The 19,429-nt window shown below is 38.7% G+C and overlaps 2 protein-coding genes across 2 annotated transcripts in view; both read right to left on the reverse strand.

The window, feature by feature from the left end:
• The window catches only part of si:dkey-240h12.4 (death-associated protein kinase 2), a 43,935-nt gene extending 34,094 nt beyond the window's left edge, over positions 1 to 9,841 (reverse strand). The window contains exon 1 of the mRNA XM_053333771.1: positions 9,746 to 9,841. The gene's annotated coding sequence lies outside the window, so the exon portion shown is untranslated. The remainder of the gene's footprint in view (positions 1 to 9,745) is intronic.
• Positions 9,842 to 11,677: 1,836 nt separating this feature from the next.
• ssr2 (signal sequence receptor, beta) lies at positions 11,678 to 16,159 on the reverse strand. The gene is made up of 6 exons (XM_053333778.1): positions 16,116 to 16,159; positions 15,046 to 15,206; positions 13,773 to 13,871; positions 13,445 to 13,553; positions 13,252 to 13,329; positions 11,678 to 12,236 (listed from the first exon to the last, which is right to left on the reverse strand). The coding sequence occupies exons 2-6, from the start codon at positions 15,204 to 15,206 to the stop codon at positions 12,126 to 12,128; spliced, it is 558 nt and encodes a 185-aa protein (XP_053189753.1). The 5' UTR covers positions 16,116 to 16,159; the 3' UTR covers positions 11,678 to 12,125.
• Positions 16,160 to 19,429: the final 3,270 nt, after the last annotated feature.

Genomic DNA, 19,429 nt, shown 5'->3' on the forward strand with positions numbered 1-19,429 from the left:
TTTGGTGGGTTTAGTCTCTTCACTTTTGTTAGAACAAGCCAGTTTTAAACCTGCTGCTATGTGATATCATCATTAAAGCCCTGTCTCCTGTCTCTGCTCTCCATGTGACCTGTCAACACATTTGGCGTGTGTAAGGATGGAAAATGATTCTAAATAAAAGTGAACTGAAAGACTCCAGACTACAGCTACAGTTTTATGTTATTTCATTTATGGTTTGTGCACCACACAGCTTGACGTGCAAGGGTGGAAGTGAGCTCTAAGTTTGAGAAAAACTAATTGAGAGTTAGGGTTAGGGTTCTTTCCACCATCTTTCCATTATATTTAAATATATTCAGAGCTTCTCTGTATGTGTCAGACACGTCTGTGGAAGAGGACGGTTCCTGAAAGATTCAAGCAGCTTCTACAGAAGCCTGGCTGACATTTAGGTGGAGCACTTCCTAATTTCATGCTCTACTGCTGGGCTCTGAACCTGAGGACTGTTTAATATTCACTGCAACACAATAACTTCATCAGCCCCCTACTACACTCATCTTTATAGAGTATTATCTGTGCACTAATCTACAATATAGAAGTCATCTTTTAGAAGTATGTAAGATAGGAATGTAAACCTGTCCATACATGTTGTCCTTAATTCACCTACTCCTCCTCTCTGACATGTCACCTGATGCTTTTTATTACTCTAACCACCTTAAAAAGACATTCACCGTTTGCAACCTACTTCCCTCTATATGTGAGACTTCCCTACCTGAGAAAGCATGAATGAAATGTGCTCAATTAAGTCTAGTGGTTTTTTTCAACATTTACTGCAGACTCTGGAGAGAATGTAGAGAGTACAGCTAAAGCCTGATCACGATGATGTTTGGAGTCACTACAACCACCAAGTAATTACTTTGAAAAAGATATTTGTCACTGCTGCTCTCAGGTCTGCTTTTACACACACACACACACACACACACACACACACACACACACACACACACACACACACACACACACACACACACACACACACACACACACACACACACACACACACACACACACACACACACACACACACACACACACACACACACACAATCATCAGGAGAGAATGAGTCAGATCATGATCAGTCCTGTGCCGCCACAGCAATCAATGAAATACTATCAACTGATGTATGAAAAAGATTGATTGTCAAACTAATATCATGATACACAGGAAGTCGTTAGGGCATTAGGGCTGGACAATAAATTGATATTATATCATGATATTTTATAGATATGGTCTTAGATTTCGGAACATGATAATATGGTGATATGGAATTAGTCCCGCTTTTAAAGGCTGCAATACAGTAAAAATGTCTTTTCTGAGCTTGACAGACTGTTCTGTTATCTGCCTTCATCCACTGACTCATATCTACATATACTGATGATTAGTTATCAAAAAACTAATTCCGTAAATATTTAGTGAAAGCACCAATAGTTATCTCTACAAAGTTGTCAAAATATCAATATGGAGGTATTTGGTCAAAAATATTGTGATAATTGATTCTGCTCATATCACCTAGCCCTAATCTGCACCTTCATTACCAGCTGATTGGATTATTGTAATTTCCTCCTCCAGTTCATCCAACACTGTGACGTCACTATTTTAACAGTGAGAAGGAAACACAATGCTGGCTCACCTACACTGGCTACCTGTAGCTCTTTAGATTTACTGCTACATTAGCTATAAAGCCCAGAGAGTCTTCAGTTATAAAGTGGACCTTTCTTTGGCCTGGGTCACTTCCCGCCCCCTGAGATCCTGGAATGCCTTTTTTTTCTCTCATTGTTCTAACGTCCAGACTGAGACACAGAGAGGAAACAGCCTCTTCAGTCATATCAGAGCTGTTACATTTTAAAATGACCGGGCTGAAAAGGTCAGAGCTGCAAACTCTGCTTCCTCTTTTCTATTGCTTTTGATCTACTTTTTACTGTAAAGCACTTTGTAACTGTGTTTTGAAAGGTTCCATATTAAGTAAGTTTATTATTATTTTACTGCTGTGCAATATACAAATGTGCAATATATTTTTGTTTTCTTATACATCATTTTTGGGTTTTTCCCTGTATTGTTATTTTTAATATTCAGCACTATTTTTGAGACATTGCAACAGAGTCTCTTTGTGATGTGCAGTGTATAGTGTATAACCTGAATGACACATACAATCTTATCTCATATATCTTATTCTAAAAGGTGTGTGTGCTTACTGGCAGCCGTTATATATTTGACCATTAATAAACAGAAACTAACACTCTTGTTGTCTTCCTGTTTGACCTCCTCAAAATTGACTGTTCATAAAGTATAAGGTATAATGTATCACCCAATTCTGTGTTAGACCTCTTCAGCCAACTTTATTACAACTTATTACCACAGCTTTTATACTTCACTTTGGAAATTCTGGTCAGTAGGCGTCATTTAAATTAAACTGTACCTGATTTTTGAGGTTAACACCTGTACTGCACTGTAGAAAATGATTACTGTCATTTCACAGTAAAGCACTGACAGCACACACTGTAATTATTTTATATAATGTAGTATGTTGGGTTTCTACAGCAAACCAGACACAATATTACTGTCAACGGTATTTAATGTAAAATTAAAATATACTACTGTAATTATTATGTAAAATAACAATAATAAAATTATAAAAAACAATTCACTGTAAAACTTGTTTTATATAATTGCTAGATTACTGTATGGTGCTGTAGCCTAATCACAGTAATGACTTGTAATTTACCATGTTGACTGTTATTAATGCAACTCAGTAGCCAGTAGATTCCTATAAATGTACAAGGTGAATACTACATTAAAATAGAGTTAAGTGTGACACTGTGATAGTTAACTAAATGCACATTTAAAAGCACCTTTGTTCCTGATGTAAAGCAGTGCTGTGTACAGTAGGATAACATTGACAAACTGTCTGTCGATCACTGATGCTAATCTGGGGCGGTTCTAGGGAGGGGCCAACAGGGGCCAACAGGGGCCAGTGCCCCCGTCACTCTAAGTATGGACCACCCTGTGGCCCCCCCTGAACGTAGAGTCTTCTTTCTTAGGATGGTTTTGTACTGAGGTTGTATGTGACCCTCTAACAAAAAAAGCTGTCCCCGACGTGGCCCCTCCATTAAAACTGGTCTAGAACAAGACCATTCACTTGCACACAAAACAAACCAACAGATCCCTCAAGATGAAATAAGTGGACTAGAGGTAGGAACCAGTTCTCTCTTCTAGCTTTGTCCTGCTCAAAGTGTGTGTCTATTACACACTGCATTCTATCATTTAGTGATGTTTAAATGAACATCTGTAACAATTATTACTATTTAACTCCCCACCTCACAACTTGTAAATTGTTTCCTGTGGCTCTCATCTGGAAAATACGAATGACAATTAACCTTCCTCGTTCTTCACTGTATTAAACTACCAGATTTTTGAACAGGGTCCAGCAGTGTGTTCAGCAGTATGTTCAGGATGACAGTGAGTAAACAAGCCGAGTTATCTACCCTAACGACGGATCGGGAAATGTGCAACGACGTTTTTTGCCGACACTAGATATCAAACAAAAGCCAGAAACCCTTTCAGCCAAATACATTCTAATTTATTACCACAGATTTTTGGGAATGATGGTAAATAGGCCTGGTAAAAACACACCTTTCTCTCCTGATGTAAAGCAGTGCTGTATACAGTAAGATAACATTCACAAACTGGCTGCCGATCACTGATGCTATCTCCACAAGATAATTCACTTGCAGACAAAACAATCCGACAGCAGCCCACAGCCATAAAGCAGAAAAACCTCCTGACATGTATCTGGATAAACAGTGGTTTTTCAGTATCAGTGCATAACAAGGAAAGGTTCTGGCTGTAATGAGGTCAGTCAGAATGTCGCTGGAATGAGAAACCTTTCTAATTTTAACAAGATGCTGCTGATCTATGCTATTCTGACAAGTCACATCAACTTTTACCATATAACAAGCTGAACTAGTTTGTGCTGACTCACGCAGCAGTAATAAATAAGAAGTGGAAACATGTCATTATGATATGATAAGTATCTTATGAAAAAGAAAGAAAAAACAACAGTATGAATTATCTCACTTCACACCAGTTGATGACCTAAGACAACTTCTTCTTCTTCTTCTTCTCCTTCGCTTTCAGAATGTGTTCTTAGAAACTTTTGCAGCGTACCAAATATGAACACAGGATTTCCACACGTCCTTTTTAGGAGACCTTCACTTTGTGGTTTGACTATGCAGCTATACACGATGATGCATCACTCAAAGTTTCCTAGCAACACAATGCCTCCATTCTCCGTTCATTCATCTCCTTTTCTCCGTCCTCTTTTTGTTTCCTTCTTTCTTCCTGTATTCATTTCTTTCCCTTCTCTTTTTCAACTTTTTCTTCCACGTCTACCTGATTCACACCACCGTTCTCTGAACTACTTGGGTATGTGGTTGGGTTCTTACTAATCATGCCCGCATAGTCTCTGCGGATTTCACTTAGTTTCTCTTTCATGGACTTGCGTAACTTGACTCACACGTGAAGCTGAACTTGACCGTCAGTATCAGTAAAACATGACATGGTGTTAACATAACCGTGGTTACATCATCTCACTCTTTACACTCATTTTCACACATTTAACAAAGCAGACTTGTACTGATATATAATACTCAGTTTGGAGGGGTCTGGGGGGTGGGGGCCATTAGACTAGCAGCCAGAGAGTATGTACACAGTTTCAGATTTGTTAAAAAGCTTTATTCTATTTGTGAAAACGCAATAAATGCAGATTTCACTGTTTTTTTCATATAGTCTGCATGGTCTAAACTTAGTCTTTATAGACCTACCACCCGGTATCAGTTCTATGGTCTAAAGTCTTCATAGACCTACCACCCAGTATCAGTTCTATGGTCTAAAGTCTTCATAGACCTACCACCCAGTATCAGTTCTATGGTCTAAAGTCTTCATAGACCTACCACCCAGTATCAGTTCTATGGTCTAAAGTCTTCATAGACCTACCACCCAGTATCAGTTCTATGGTCTAAAGTCTTCATAGACCTACCACCCAGTATCAGTTCTATGGTCTAAAGTCTTCATAGACCTACCACCCGGTATCAGTTCTATGGTCTAAAGTCTTCATAGACCTACCACCCAGTATCAGTTCTATGGTCTAAAGTCTTCATAGACCTACCACCCGGTATCAGTTCTATGGTCTAAAGTCTTCACAGACCTACCACCCGGTATCAGTTCTATGGTCTAAAGTCTTCATAGACCTACCACCCGGTATCAGTTCTATGGTCTAAAGTCTTCATAGACCTACCACCCGGTATCAGTTCTGTGGTCAAGGTCTCATTGGGTCCCACTCACTTTAGTTATGTGTCTGGATCACTGTGTGACCTTAAGTGGTAGCACAAGGTGTCACAGAGTGATTACAGATCCAGTCTCTGTATGTGTATGTGTGTGTGTGTGTGTGTGTGTGTGTGTGTGTGTGTGTGTGTGTGTGCGGGTGAGTGGAGGGTCGGTGGCAATTTGTGATTTATTATTTCCAGGAGATGATGGTGTAATGTGTGTGTCTGACAGCTGGTAGATGTACAGGATAATCTATAGTCTTCAGCTACAGCAGGAGGTTACTCACTAATTCAACACTGCCACAGTTTCATTCTTATGTTATTGACCTCCGAATAGACTGCTGTGCTGCTGTTGTGTGAAAAACGTCTTCTATTGACTTCTCTTATAATGCTAGTTAGCTAGTGTTGCTGGGACCAGATAATGTTAGAATCAGACCGATATATCAGTCAACCAATGTTATCGGCCCATATTGGCTTAACATAGATATATCAGTATCGGCATGTTGTCCAAGTTATATAGGCAGCGTTTTATGTAAATTTGATCTTTTTTCTTAATTCAAGTTTCATATATATGTTTTATTTTGTTGTGTCTGTTTTATTTATTTATAGGAATTCATAATGATCATATTCTGTGTAGTTTACGGTTTCAGTGCACTGTGTTTATAGTTCAACTGTAAAATATTATGCCTCCATCACATACCTTTATCACAAATGTTTGATAACCACATTGCAAAAAACGTGTGTTTTATATAAATATTCTGTATACATACATACATTTTTTAGAATTTTTTACTCACTAATATTGGTATTGGCCCCAAGAATCGAGTACCAGTCGGGCAGCTCGGGCCCTAAATGTTAAACCAGTTATTTTGCTCTTCTATAATATTTATGACAAAATGGCTTAAGGAGTGTTTGCTGTAGTATTAAAATGCCCTTGTTGGTACCATAGTAACCACAAGTGTCAACAAATCAACAAGTCATAAGGAATTTGTTTGACAATTATCAAATCATTCTTTTCAACAACAGTGGTCTATGTGACAACAGTGACACCCATATGACAGACATTATTTCTTTATGCAGCTCTACATATTATACATGTAATTATCTATGACTGAGCTTGTGTATCCAGCAAGAACTAGGGCTGTGACAATAACAGTCACTGCAAATTAAAAAAAGAAAAGAAGCCAAACACAACTGGATGGAGAGACCTCGACATTGTCCCACGAGAAGGACGGCCCAGGGGGGGAAACCAAAAGCTGTGCAGTAGGAACACAGGAAGCATGCATCCAAACTAGGCTAAAGGCTAACCCTAGTCAAACCAACCCTCCAAAATATCACCAGCTATCACAGTCAAAAGCTTTCTCAGCATCCAGACACACTAACACAGCATTCCATTCAGTCACACTTGAGGGTACGGAGAGATTATATAATGACATCATACGCTCTGATTTCCATTAATTTGAAAGGTCAGCATTTTATACCAGTTTTAGAACATTTAACACAACAACAGACGAAGAAGACCATTTATTGTGGATTGAGAGACGCAGCTGGGAATCATTAAAGCACTGCACACAGCATCATATAACAGATGCAGAGTCAACAGAGATTAAACGAATTAACACACTGAATACAAGAAGAATAATCATATGCTTCTAGCAGTCAGCGCTAGTGACAATTTGCAATTTTTGGTTGTGTCCTGAGCAACATTTGGGCCGCTTTCATTTCTCTAAGCAATTGTCATCTGTTTTTTTAGTGAGCTCACCAGTCCTCCTCTAATTTAAATCCCATCTGGAGAGACAACCTTGTATGTAAATGTGGATCTTTGAGGGTTTTTTGTTTCCACTGCACACTGCCAGCCCACTTTGAATGAATTTGACTTTCATGTAAAAATGAAGTTAGTTGATGTTTTTGCTCTTCTTACAGACATAAATCATGTTTACATCAACATACAGGCCTAGTGGGACCACTAAGATCACAGAAAAAATCAGGAGAATAAGACCCCACAAGATTCTATCATTAGTGATGTTTGAATTAACATCTGTAATAATGAGTGCAATTATTTCTATTTTACTCACCGACTCCCTACTTTTACATTGACTCCTATGGCTCTCATGAGAAGTACGAATGACATTTAGAATCCGTCGTGTTATGAAGCTGACACATTTTTGAACAGGATCCAGCAGTTTGTTCACGATGACAGCAACATTCACAAAATATATATGAGCAAACAAGTTATCTACCCTAGCGACGGATCGGTAATGTGTGACAACATTTTTTGTCGACACTAGCTATCAAACAAAAGCCAGACCATAACATAGTTGCTGTGAGCTGTAAATTCTCCACATCTAAGCAGGAGGCAAGGATAACATTGTCTCAGAACCAGACGAGTCCAGGCATGACTTCTCTCCCTCCAGGCACCTCTCCTGTTCCTACCTCTGAGTGTGACTCTGGTCGGCAGCTGTCTCATCTGGAGGTGCAGCGCTATCTTGGTCTTTTTTCTGTTTTAATGGCGGATGACAACCAATGCTAAGGTGTTTATTATCTACACATATCACAAGCAAACACAGCAAAGCAGCAGCTTTCTCCAGTAGGAGGAAATTCATTTTCAGAGTGAATGGCGAGTGGTCTCCAAACACTAAATTTGGCAAATGGCAATGTCAGTTTTGGACCCTGTTGTGCAGACATTTGGGATGTTACATGACCATCAGCTAGATGTCCTCCATGGGCGTTCCAGCAACATTGATAGTTTGTTACTGAAATCATTTCAGAACTCTGTGAGAGAAACAAAAGGTTCTAAATCCTTAACTCTTCATCAACATGAGCGTTATTGAACATACACACTAACTGTAGTAGAACATACACACTACTGTAGTAGAACATACACACTAACTGTAGTAGAACACTAACTGTAGTAGAACATACACACTAACTGTAGTAGAACACTAACTGTAGTAGAACATACACACTAACTGTAGTAGAACATACACACTAACTGTAGTAGAACATATAAAAATTAACTGAAGTAGAACATACACACTAACTGTAGTAGAACATACACACTAACTGTAGTAGAACATACACACTAACTGTAGTAGAACATACACACTAACTGTAGTGGAACATACACACTACTGTAGTACAACATACAAACTAACTATACTAGAACATACACACTAACTGTAGTAGAACATACACACTACTGTAGTACAACATACAAACTAACTATACTAGAACATACACACTAACTGTAGTAGAACATACACACTACTGTAGTACAACATACAAACTAACTATACTAGAACATACACACTAACTGTAGTAGAACATACACACTACTGTAGTAGAACATACACACTAACTGTAGTAGAACATACACACTAACTGTAGTAGAACATACACACTAACTGTAGTAGAACATACACACTAACTGTAGTAGAACATACACACTAACTGTAGTAGAACATACACAGTAACCGTAGAACATACACTAACTATACTAGAACATTAACCCTCAGTGAATGCAGCTTATCTCTCCTGAGCCTTGAGAGTCATGGCAACCTGTGTGTGTTCAAGGTGATGCTCTGCTCACATTAAACACCAGTGAGAACTAATACTGCTATAGAATGATACTAATACTGCCAATAATAAAAACAACATACATACCACAGTGAAACTTTGACACAAATTAAAATATTTGTGAGTCAGGTCCAGGTGGAGTTGTATGAAACATTAACAGGACAACACCCTGTGACGTCTGTCTCTAAACAGAGCAGATGTAACAGTCCTTAGAAGGATTTATCAGGATCCCAAATATGTGCACACTTCCTGTTAAAGCAGTTGGACTTGTTGTAGTGTTTGCTGCCTGAAAGGAACAGCTTTCTGTCAAAGAAAGCAGCCTGCCTCTCCACAAACACTGTGTGTGTGTTTGTTGTTTTAAAGATCCAAAAAGGTTTAAACAAAAGTCAGAGAGAAAGAGAGGCAACAAGAATGAATCTCTGTTGTCTCCTTAAACACGTTTATTATCCTAATCTTTTTTGTTTTAATGATAAAATATCTCCACGTTTAAACTGCTTTAGACTTTCATTCACTCACTCATGTCATGTGTGACACTACAACTAGCCTTCAGCATTTAAAAAAAAAATCTTAACCTGTTGTGACAGCTGGTGGCTCAAATCGTTTTAAGGAACATAAATGTGATAATAGAAAACTTTCTAATCCCACAAGTGACAGTTTGAAGCGAACACTAGCACCTTCCTAAATTAAAGACAGCGTAAATACGGAAGAATTGGAGCTATTTCTCTATAGTGAATGATTGTTTGTACACTGACCATCAAAAGAAATGAAGAACGGTATGTTCAACAGCTCAGCAGCTGAATCAGAACCTACTCACCAGTGTGACAGCTCGGCTCACCGGGTTGGATGTTTCTACGAACCGTCGTCAGTGCCGCGGATGTGTACCTGCTGCTGTGCTGCTGCTAGATGCTGCTCTGCGGCTGTGCGCTCGACCCGACACGACTCACAGCTAATAGCTAACGGCTCATAGCGACTCACGAATCATAGCGGCTCACGAATCATAGCGACTCACAGCTAATAGCTAACGGCTCATAGCGACTCACGAATCATAGCGACTCACAGCTAATAGCTCACGGCTCATAGCGACTCACGAATCATAGCGACTCACAGCTAATAGCTAATTGCTCATGGCGACTCACGAGTCATAGCGGCTCACGAATCACAGCGACTCACTCATAGACTGTATAGCTGGCAGTTCTCAGTGACTCACGGCTCCTAGCGACTCAACATAGCTTACATGCGGTTGGGTAATGCGGAAAACGACCACATTCCATGACAACTTGATGTCATGTCCGAGTTACCGTAAATACCAGTCTAGATTAAGTTGGTCTATCTGCGGGGGGGGGGGGGGGGGGGGGGGGGGGGTAAGGAGTCAGGGAGTGTGTGTGCTAAAAGTGGTGTTATTTAGAACATAGTTATATTGTGGCACCTCCTGCTGACCAGGCCTTTATCTTTTTATTTCATTTACTGACAATATGTTTAAATAAGACATCCGGTTTTCAGTCCAGTCTTCAAAATAAAAGCGGAAAAAGTTTCAAAGTTAGAAATCAGTTTTCTGTTCTCTGTTTTTCGTGTGTTACATAACATCCATACAGTAAATAACCATAATAACAACCCAACTCTCAAAAGCACATTGTGTGAGTGTTTTCTTTACTAGTGAGTGGCAAATGAACAGCAGCAGGTAACAAGAACAAAAATTACAATTGATTTAAAAAGCCAAGTGTGCCACCTGTAGGAAGGTAAAAGCACCATAGCTACTGATGAAATACACTCACTGGCTTCTTCATTAGATACACCTGTGTTATCTAATTCAATCCAATACAACAGCTCTGCTTTTAATTCTACATTTATGAAGTGTATACATTGTCAGGAAGGTGATCATTCTACTTAATGTTTATTACTGAGGTCATAGTAGGTGATGTAATGTATTATGATGCATCATATTGAATGGTGTTCCTAATATTTTGTTCACTCCATAAACATACATGAGGAGATCAAAATATTAAGAACATAAAGTAATAAACAAAGTAGAATCATCACCTTCCTGGCAATGTAAACAAAGAAGAAAGAAGGCAGGGAGGAAGGAAAGGAAGGAAGGAAGGAAGGATATTTTGGGGTATTTACAGAAGTGACCAAATATAATTATTTGCCCAATAAAGGGTTAATAACACCTTTTCTGAGATGTCACATACATACACACCTCTTATATGTAAAGAGACAGATGTTTTCTATCAACAGCTGCAGGGAAAGTTGAAGGCCATACATTCTGTTGTATCAAATTTAAAAAGGTATAATCTAACACTGAGATGATTTCATTTATATCTCACCCTAACTTCCTCTCACTATGAATAGCCTCAGCTTGACTACACAGTATTAACCTGTTCACACTTATGTATAAATACACTGAACAGACAGAAACTAACTTTATAATTAGTGTCTTAGCATTTAGAAGTTAGCTAGGCCAGTCAGGTGAGATACATGTTAATCTAATCAGCCATTTGAAAGTGTAATAAAAGTCAATCTGATCTGAATTGTGCTGGTGTGATAGATGTGTGTATTCAGCTGCACAGCTGTTTCCTGTCTGCTTCTGCTGAATGAGCTGTTAGTTTGTATTTCAATCGAATAACCTCAGAACATTTTAAACAATATATCCATAGTTCTAAATGTGTTATCTGTTGTGGTTTCATGGAATGTAAAACCTTCTTCTGTCAAACTATCTCATGAGTCAACAAAACAAATCAGACACAGCTTTAGAAAAAAACCCAGACAGTTTTTATTTATTTTGAAGTATAAAAACTTCAAATCTGAGTTCAATTCATCACATACACAGTTACAAAATAGCACACTTGTTACAGTAGTAACTGCCGTTGTTGTTATTCTCTCACAGGAAGCTGTTAATTGAAATATGAAAGAATGACCAGCAGCTGGTGAAGCTCTGTGATTGGCTGCAGAGGATTTCATGTACCTGTTCATAGTTTAACTTCACCACACTGAAGCATTTCATGTCCTGTAGAAGCAGCTGCTTTCATCCAATTATAGTCATGTTCCTTGGTCACTGTACTTCTTTCACCCCAATATGGGTTATTAAGCTATTCAGAGAGCCTGTGCCCACTTAACCCTTTGAGTTCCACCCTTACCCCACCCACACACCCTCACACACCCCCACCCACACCCCTCTTATCCCCAGCACTGCCCTCTCAGTTCTTCTTAGACTTTGGTGAGTCGTACTTCCTCTTGCTGGAGTACCAGAGGAGCAGAGGGATGCCGATGGAGGGCAGAGTCATCACACCGAATGCAGCCCAGTCCAGCTACACAAGAGACAGAGTGTTCAATATTTATCAAGACTAAAATCAGGAATAAATCATTTCTAATGATCAGATGCAATAGTAAATATGTACCAATTCTATATTAACTATTAACTGCACACCATGTATACATATTAACAGTGTCCTGCTTTGATTTGTAGTAACAACAAGCTTCATGAAGTCTTTCTAGGACAGCAGCCTTCATATTTGACTTCTCTTCTGCAGTAAAAAGGAAACTGAGTAATAAACAATCATTCTCTTTTGCTCCACTCAGATGATTGGAACTGTACGACTCCACCTGTACCTGCATGCTTTAGATCTGACTGAGTGCAGATTGTTACTCATAATGTATTCATTGCTGGGTTAGTGTGTACTTTCTAAATATTTAAATGTTTGTTGAGATGACTTTTGTTGTGATTTGACACTAAATAAAAAACTAAATAAATAAATGAAGTTTGATTGATTGACTTTTGCTTGTATTGTCCTACACACACAGACACACACGGACACACATGGACACACACGGACACACACCAGAGAGTGAACAGCTGAAATTGGGCGTCTCTTAGTAAATAAAAACTAAGAGCAGGTCTAGACCATAATAAGGCCATGATCTTTCATTTAGTACAATTGGTGTAAAGTATGCTGTACACTACTTTTACACTAAACTTTCCATGTCTCTTTATTACACCTCCAATAATATGAGTGCATATAAAATCTATTTTATAATAAATGAATAAAGCTGTGTACATGTGCTGTGTTTAACTCATGCTGTAGACACACAAATGGAATGTGCAGGCTTGAAGTCTTTTACGTGTGACTACAGTGATTTGTTTCAACTCAAATCCAACTGACCTACACTCCACATTGTCCCTGAACACCTCCTGTGCAGACATATGTGAGTGAGATGATTAAATGGATATGTATTGATGTAATGTTGTATTTGTTGATGTTTTTTGTTGTGTGTGTGTATTGTTTCTACTGTATGTAATAATGATAAAAAGTGAGTAACACTTACATAGTGGGGGGAGAAGCGGCGGTCGAACTCCCTCTGAGCCAGGATGCCTCCCTGTCCTGGGGCGCTGGTGTAGCCAACCTACATGAAACACACACACACACACACACACACACACACACACACACACTTTAGCTTCCTTCACTTCACCACACACACACTTCCACTGCTTTCATCAATGATAACCTGAACTCACCACTACTTGTCCTCCTTCCTGAGCCAGGTAGCTGACGGAGGCAGAGGTGAAGTTAAAGTAACCGGCCTTCAGGGGGCGCAGCACCACGGTGTGAGAAACGTTGCTGGCTCTGAACATTCCACAGTTAAGGATGACAACATTTACTCTCAACACGAGCAAACACATGAAAAGATGAAAACATTTGTTATATTTTGGACAAACTGACTTAAGATCTGAGCTGCAGATAAAGCAGTAATACAGGGGTTTACTATACTAGATGTGAATGACACAGCAATAATAACATGAAGAGCAGCAGGAGCATGAAGACAATGTTTAGTATCAAGGATACGGTGCGATCCTGTCCCATTTGACGTTTAACATTCCTGAAACAATCCCAAAGTCCTCAGGAGGAAAAGAATCATCAGACAGCTCCACCTCCAGAGCAGCACTGTGGACACACACACACACACACACACACACACACACACACACACGCACAGTGTTCAATCAGCTTTAACCATTAGACAAACATCTGCAGAATACAGCTAGACATCACTAGCTTATTCATCTGTGGAAAAAAAATGGAACAGTTCAATACTTTGGGATATATTATTATTTATTTTCTTTGTGAACGGGTTGAGTTTGTGTTTTAAGTACAACATAGAAACAGATCTAGTGTGGATCTACCATCACCTCCAAATGTAATTCATACAGGAGCAGAGCTGTAATAACAGTAGTTTGTGGGTTTAGGAGAAGTTACATGCTGGAACTATTTCTTTCACTTTAATGATGCATTTTTAAATACACACAAGAAAATAGGAAGTGCAGCTTTCTTTAATTATGCTCCAAAATGATGGAACACTCTACCTAAAGCTAGAAGAGAAGTGAGATCTGAACATTTTTAAACGACAGCTGAAAACAGATTTATTTAATCTGGCTTTTAATTACACTACTGAGAGTTTTAAATGACTTCAAACACTTCTTTTTAGCAGAACCTTTGACCTGTAATTAACCTTGCTGGTTTCTGCATTTATGTTCTTATTTTTATTATGTTTTATGTTTGTTTCGTTTTATCTGTTTTTCTATATTGATGCTTTTAACTTTGGACTTTGATATTTGCTTCCGATATAAAGTGCATTACAATTAAATATTATTATTAGTATTAGTGTCATTTTAATTTATTTTTACAAATTGTATAATTGTTTTTATTTGCTGTTGTTTTACTGTATTGTTTTTTTTATCTGTAAAGCATCTCTGTATGAGAAGGTGTTCATTAAGTTCATTATTATTCTTATCATCATTATTATTTTCATTGATAGTGAATATTTGAACAGTCCACAAATGTCTAAAATAGTCTAAAAGAGATTTACCTTACATATAATATTACATGAATCATACTGTGGTTGATGTCTGTTGCTTGTTATGATTAATGCTATTATGCTATTATTGTGCTATTAGTGACAGTCTATGAATCTGTATGACAGCTTTGTGTACAGTTAATATATCGACCCAAACTATCTGCACTAATCTTAAATTCCAGAGATTATTCACTCAGCAGCCATCATGATTGACTACATATCAATGATAAGCGTGAGACACAGTGGCAGTGCTACAGTCCTTACCTGGAGCCCACATTGTAGATGTTGTACTGCAGGGTGAGGTCTCGGCCCTCCACTGCGTAGCGGTTCAGCAGTGATTTAGAAGCCAGCAGACGAGCTCCCTCCTCTCCTGAGCCCAGACCGAGCAGAGCCAGAACCAAGAATACGTGAAGCATCTTCATCATCTGGAGAGAAAACAGAGTTAACAACTGACACACTGATGGAGAGATGAGGTATTAAGACATGAACCCTGTCACTAAGGTCCATGGTTCAGTCGTGTAGTAGAAGGCTCACTTGAGATTTAACTTAACCCTCCTGTTGTCCTCCTAGATCAAAACAGCAGGTGTTAACTCAAAAATGAGGTCCAATTTCATTTAAATGAGGCTTATTGACCATGATTTCCAAAGGTATTTGTAAAACTTGTGGTAATAACTTGGAATGAATTGAGCTAATATGGTGTAACACAGAACTGGGTGATCATTTCATTATGCTTTACAAACAGCAAATTTTGACCAGGGAGGACAAAAGTTACACGGTTGATGTGAAGACAACAGGAGGTTTAACATAAACAATAGTTACTAACACGACATAGTCTGAAGACACATTTAAAATAATAACAATATTAAAATATGTCTACTGGAAAAATACGTGAAATACGGAAGCTTTTATTTTCAGACTAAACTGGCTCTAATGAACACGTCCATTGCTAACAGTTAGCTTTAAACGTAGCTATTAATACAGTTATAATCCACACCGTAGCTAACATGTAGAATAGCGGTGGTTCTGCTCTAGAAGAGGAGAGTATTATTGAATGAATTAAGCATAAATTATAGCTGTGTTACATGTTGGTTAGCCTGTAGTCAAAGAGCTCGACACTGACTGTTCCAGACGCTTACGTGGACTAGACGAGAGACAACTTGCGTTAGCTTCCATTGATAGAACGACAGTGAATAACAGAGCATAACAGCGAACACACTTTATATTCACATGATAGACATGCAGCAGATGACGTGCATTCATCTGCTTTTAAAACAACGCATCATAAAAAGAGAGTAATGTATAGAATAAGATGAAATCAAAGCAGAGACTGTTACCGTTGACAAGTCCTCTTCGCACCCCAGATGTTGAAGGAGGTTATGACGCGCATGCTCAGAAGCTTAAAGCTGCTGTTTGCATGACGTGTACCGGGGGAACTGAACGTAGGCGCCGCGCAGCACAGCGCCCCCAGCGGTGAGGAGGAGGAACAGCGGTGTCATATTTCCCAACATGTGGACATGAGACAGACGCAAGAAAGCATGACACGTAGTAAAGTAGCTATACGACGAAGTAAAGATGTATTTAAAAGTAAAAGGCCTGTTTTCAAAATGTTACATAATTAAAAGTACAAAAGCATGATGAGCTAATTGCAGAATGTTAAGAAGCATGTTTTTGAGTTCATTTTAACAATTTAACCCTATTAAACCCTCACATACTGTTCATATTCTGACTCATAATTAATCATTAATAAATTATTGATTAATCTTATGGGAAAAAAATACATTCACAATCACTATTTTATGGTCCAGTAGGATGTTGTATAGAATATGAAAAATATAACATGAACAAAAGTAAAAACGTGTATCAGCTGCACACACAAAAAAGGAAAAGAAAAAAGAAGCATTTCATTTCTATTTTGCTTTACTGTGGGTCACATTAGGAGAAGCTTGGTTAAAAGAAATGTATACAGTGTGTTTTTACAGCTCTCAATCTGAAAGCTGTAAAACTCATCCAAGTACTTGGTATCCCATCCAAGTGCTGTAAACTTTTCTTCACAGCTATCACCAAGAGAGGGCGCTGCTGCTTATATGAGATATATGGATATAGGCCTAACAGTATTTGTTGTAACTGATAAGACAGTGACTTAAAATAGGTTCAGGGCGCATCTTTAAATAAGCCTTTTGCAGCTTGTACACTCGCTTACGGCCATACCACCCTGATTACCACCATACCGATCTCGTCTGATCTCGGAAGCTAAACAGGGTCGGGCCTGGACCAAGTGCTGTAAGCTTTTTCTTCCATCAGAGGGCGCTGCTGCTCCATTAGCGCACACAGGGCTTTGAGAAACAGTGCTACTATCGTTTTTGGGGTTACATTTCTCACTGTTACAGCGTGTAAACAGCCTGAAATCATCCTACACATGTACAAATAGCTAATAATATAATAACACAGACACATTATATCACCTATTGGCTGTGATGGTGATCCCACGTATATGATGTGAGTGTAAGTCAGAGCCACCTTTCCATCCTACTGTCAGACTATCACTGCCAAGTGAATGGCAGTGGATAAAGTTTGGACTTTAGGAAGTTAAGCAGGGTCGGACCTGGTTAGTATTTGGATGGGAGACCGCCTGGGAGTACCAGGTGCTGTAAGGGTTTTCTTCTCTGCTTTCACCAACAGAGGGCGCTGCTGCTCCATCAGTGCACATGGGGCTTTGAGAAACAGTGCCGCACGTTGTTTCGGACCGCTTCGGACATGCCTGGTCTATGTAGATTATTCTGATGAATACATAATGTACATGAGTCTGATCTATGTAGATTAATGCACAGGCCGATGAAGACTGCAGTCCAGAAGTGCCACATGTGCAGAAAACCAACACTGACAAGACTGTATAAGTTACTAAGTAATACATTACTGCTTGACTCAGCTGGTGGTAGAAAAAAAGGAGGGCAACAGGTGGAGAGAGAAGCAGGGAGCAAAGGAAAGAAGGAACAACAGTCACGCCACTCATACTTTTATACCACTTTTATTGAAAGAGAGCACATTTCATAGTGTTAGAAAACAAATGATTTCATGTTGTGTCTAAAAATCATATTCAAAATGTGAATGAACCTTTGTCTTGGGTGGTTCTCTACCAATACCCACAGGAAGGAAATGAGTCATATAAACACCCAGTGACATTACAATCAGCTAATCACACGTGTCCACACAGTATCATCATAAGAAAAATAAATACATTCATATGAAAAGTTCATACACATATGATAGGAGGTCTTGATGTAAAGTGTGTGCACCAGAATATAATGAACCATTGTAATGGGCTATATTTTAGCCCATCCAGTTTCTACATAGGTTGATATAGCCTAATGAAATATAGATATAAAATATATGGTTTATTAGCCCATAATGTAGTTCATTATATTATGGGCTATATTTTTATATAGTTCATTATATAGTTTATAGCCCATAAAATAATGAAATGTCTGTTCATGTAGGATGCATATATATTCATCCGTCCGTCCACGTGTGACGTCATGTGTCACATATTGACCTGATATTACGCACAGTTATGATGTAATGTCACATCATCAGTGACATGGGTTAACATGTAGTTGGGTAGTTTAATCTATAACGATGCATTAGGCTATATCATATGTTTTCTATGTAAATTACTAATGTGCAAAGTAACATGTAGCCTATTTATAGTTGTCAGATACATGTAATGAGTAAAACAGTGAAATATGACACACTGAAATGATAGTGTAAGTCATGTACAAGTGCGAACATTACAAATAGGGTAACATTGTAACTTAGCTTCAAAGAGAAATAATTCACCTCGAAAAAGTGACAGCCTTTGGTCATGGCAGCGTTGATGAGTTTTCCCACAGAAACAGAAAAACTACAGAAAGGAGTGTTGCACATTTGTGGACCCAACAGGGTTCCTCTGCTGCAGCCTCCAGGCTAGAGGAAGATGTCAGTCATGATGGTGACAGATCTCAGCTGCTAATCAACCATTTTTAACACAGAGACACTTGGCTCTGTGGTATGAGGTGAGGTCCCCTCTATTATATACTATATGTTTTACATGAAAAGCAAGTATATCCCAGTATGGACTGATGGATTCTTGAACAGTCAACTTCACCAGCAACAATATAGTGAGCAAGAATTAGTTGCAGAATATCTGGACCAATCAAATCCACTTATGTGGTGATGAAGGGCAATTTCAGTACCAAAAATAAATAAATAAAAAGCTGTCTCTGTGTCTGCTGCACAGAGGGTTCAGCTCCACCCCTCTGATACCCCTTTTTCCACCAAAGCAGTTCCAGTGCTGGTTCAGGGCCAGTGCTTAATTTGGAACCGGTTCTTGTTTTTGGTTACACCATGGTCAATTTTGACCCAGTCTAAGAAACCCCTCATAAAAAGTGTCTTTACCACATTTTGAACCACAGATGTGTTTAGAAAGCATCAATAGTGGATCTGACTGATCAATAAATGTGATTAAACCTTGATTCATGTTTCAGAGAGCAGAGAGAGTGTATTTTTTAGCTTTTACATCACTCATTTATGGAGAAAAAACAGCTCCTATCACACAATATCATGTCCTATTTGACATAAGACATGAAAATATAACATAGCAATAATGATGGAA

Source organism: Scomber japonicus, chromosome 15, assembly GCF_027409825.1.
Source record: "Scomber japonicus isolate fScoJap1 chromosome 15, fScoJap1.pri, whole genome shotgun sequence".
Classification (NCBI taxonomy): domain Eukaryota; kingdom Metazoa; phylum Chordata; class Actinopteri; order Scombriformes; family Scombridae; genus Scomber; species Scomber japonicus.

Coding starts and splice junctions, on each gene's coding strand:
- ssr2 (XM_053333778.1), bottom strand. CDS start 15,206: ATGATGAAGATGCTTCACGTATTCTTGGTTCTGGCTCTGCTCGGTCTG. Junction 13,872..15,045: donor ATCTACAATGTGGGCTCCAG/GTAAGGACTGTA, acceptor GTGTGTCCACAG/TGCTGCTCTGGAGGTGGAGC. Junction 12,237..13,251: donor GCCGCTTCTCCCCCCACTAT/GTAAGTGTTACT, acceptor TCTCTTGTGTAG/CTGGACTGGGCTGCATTCGG.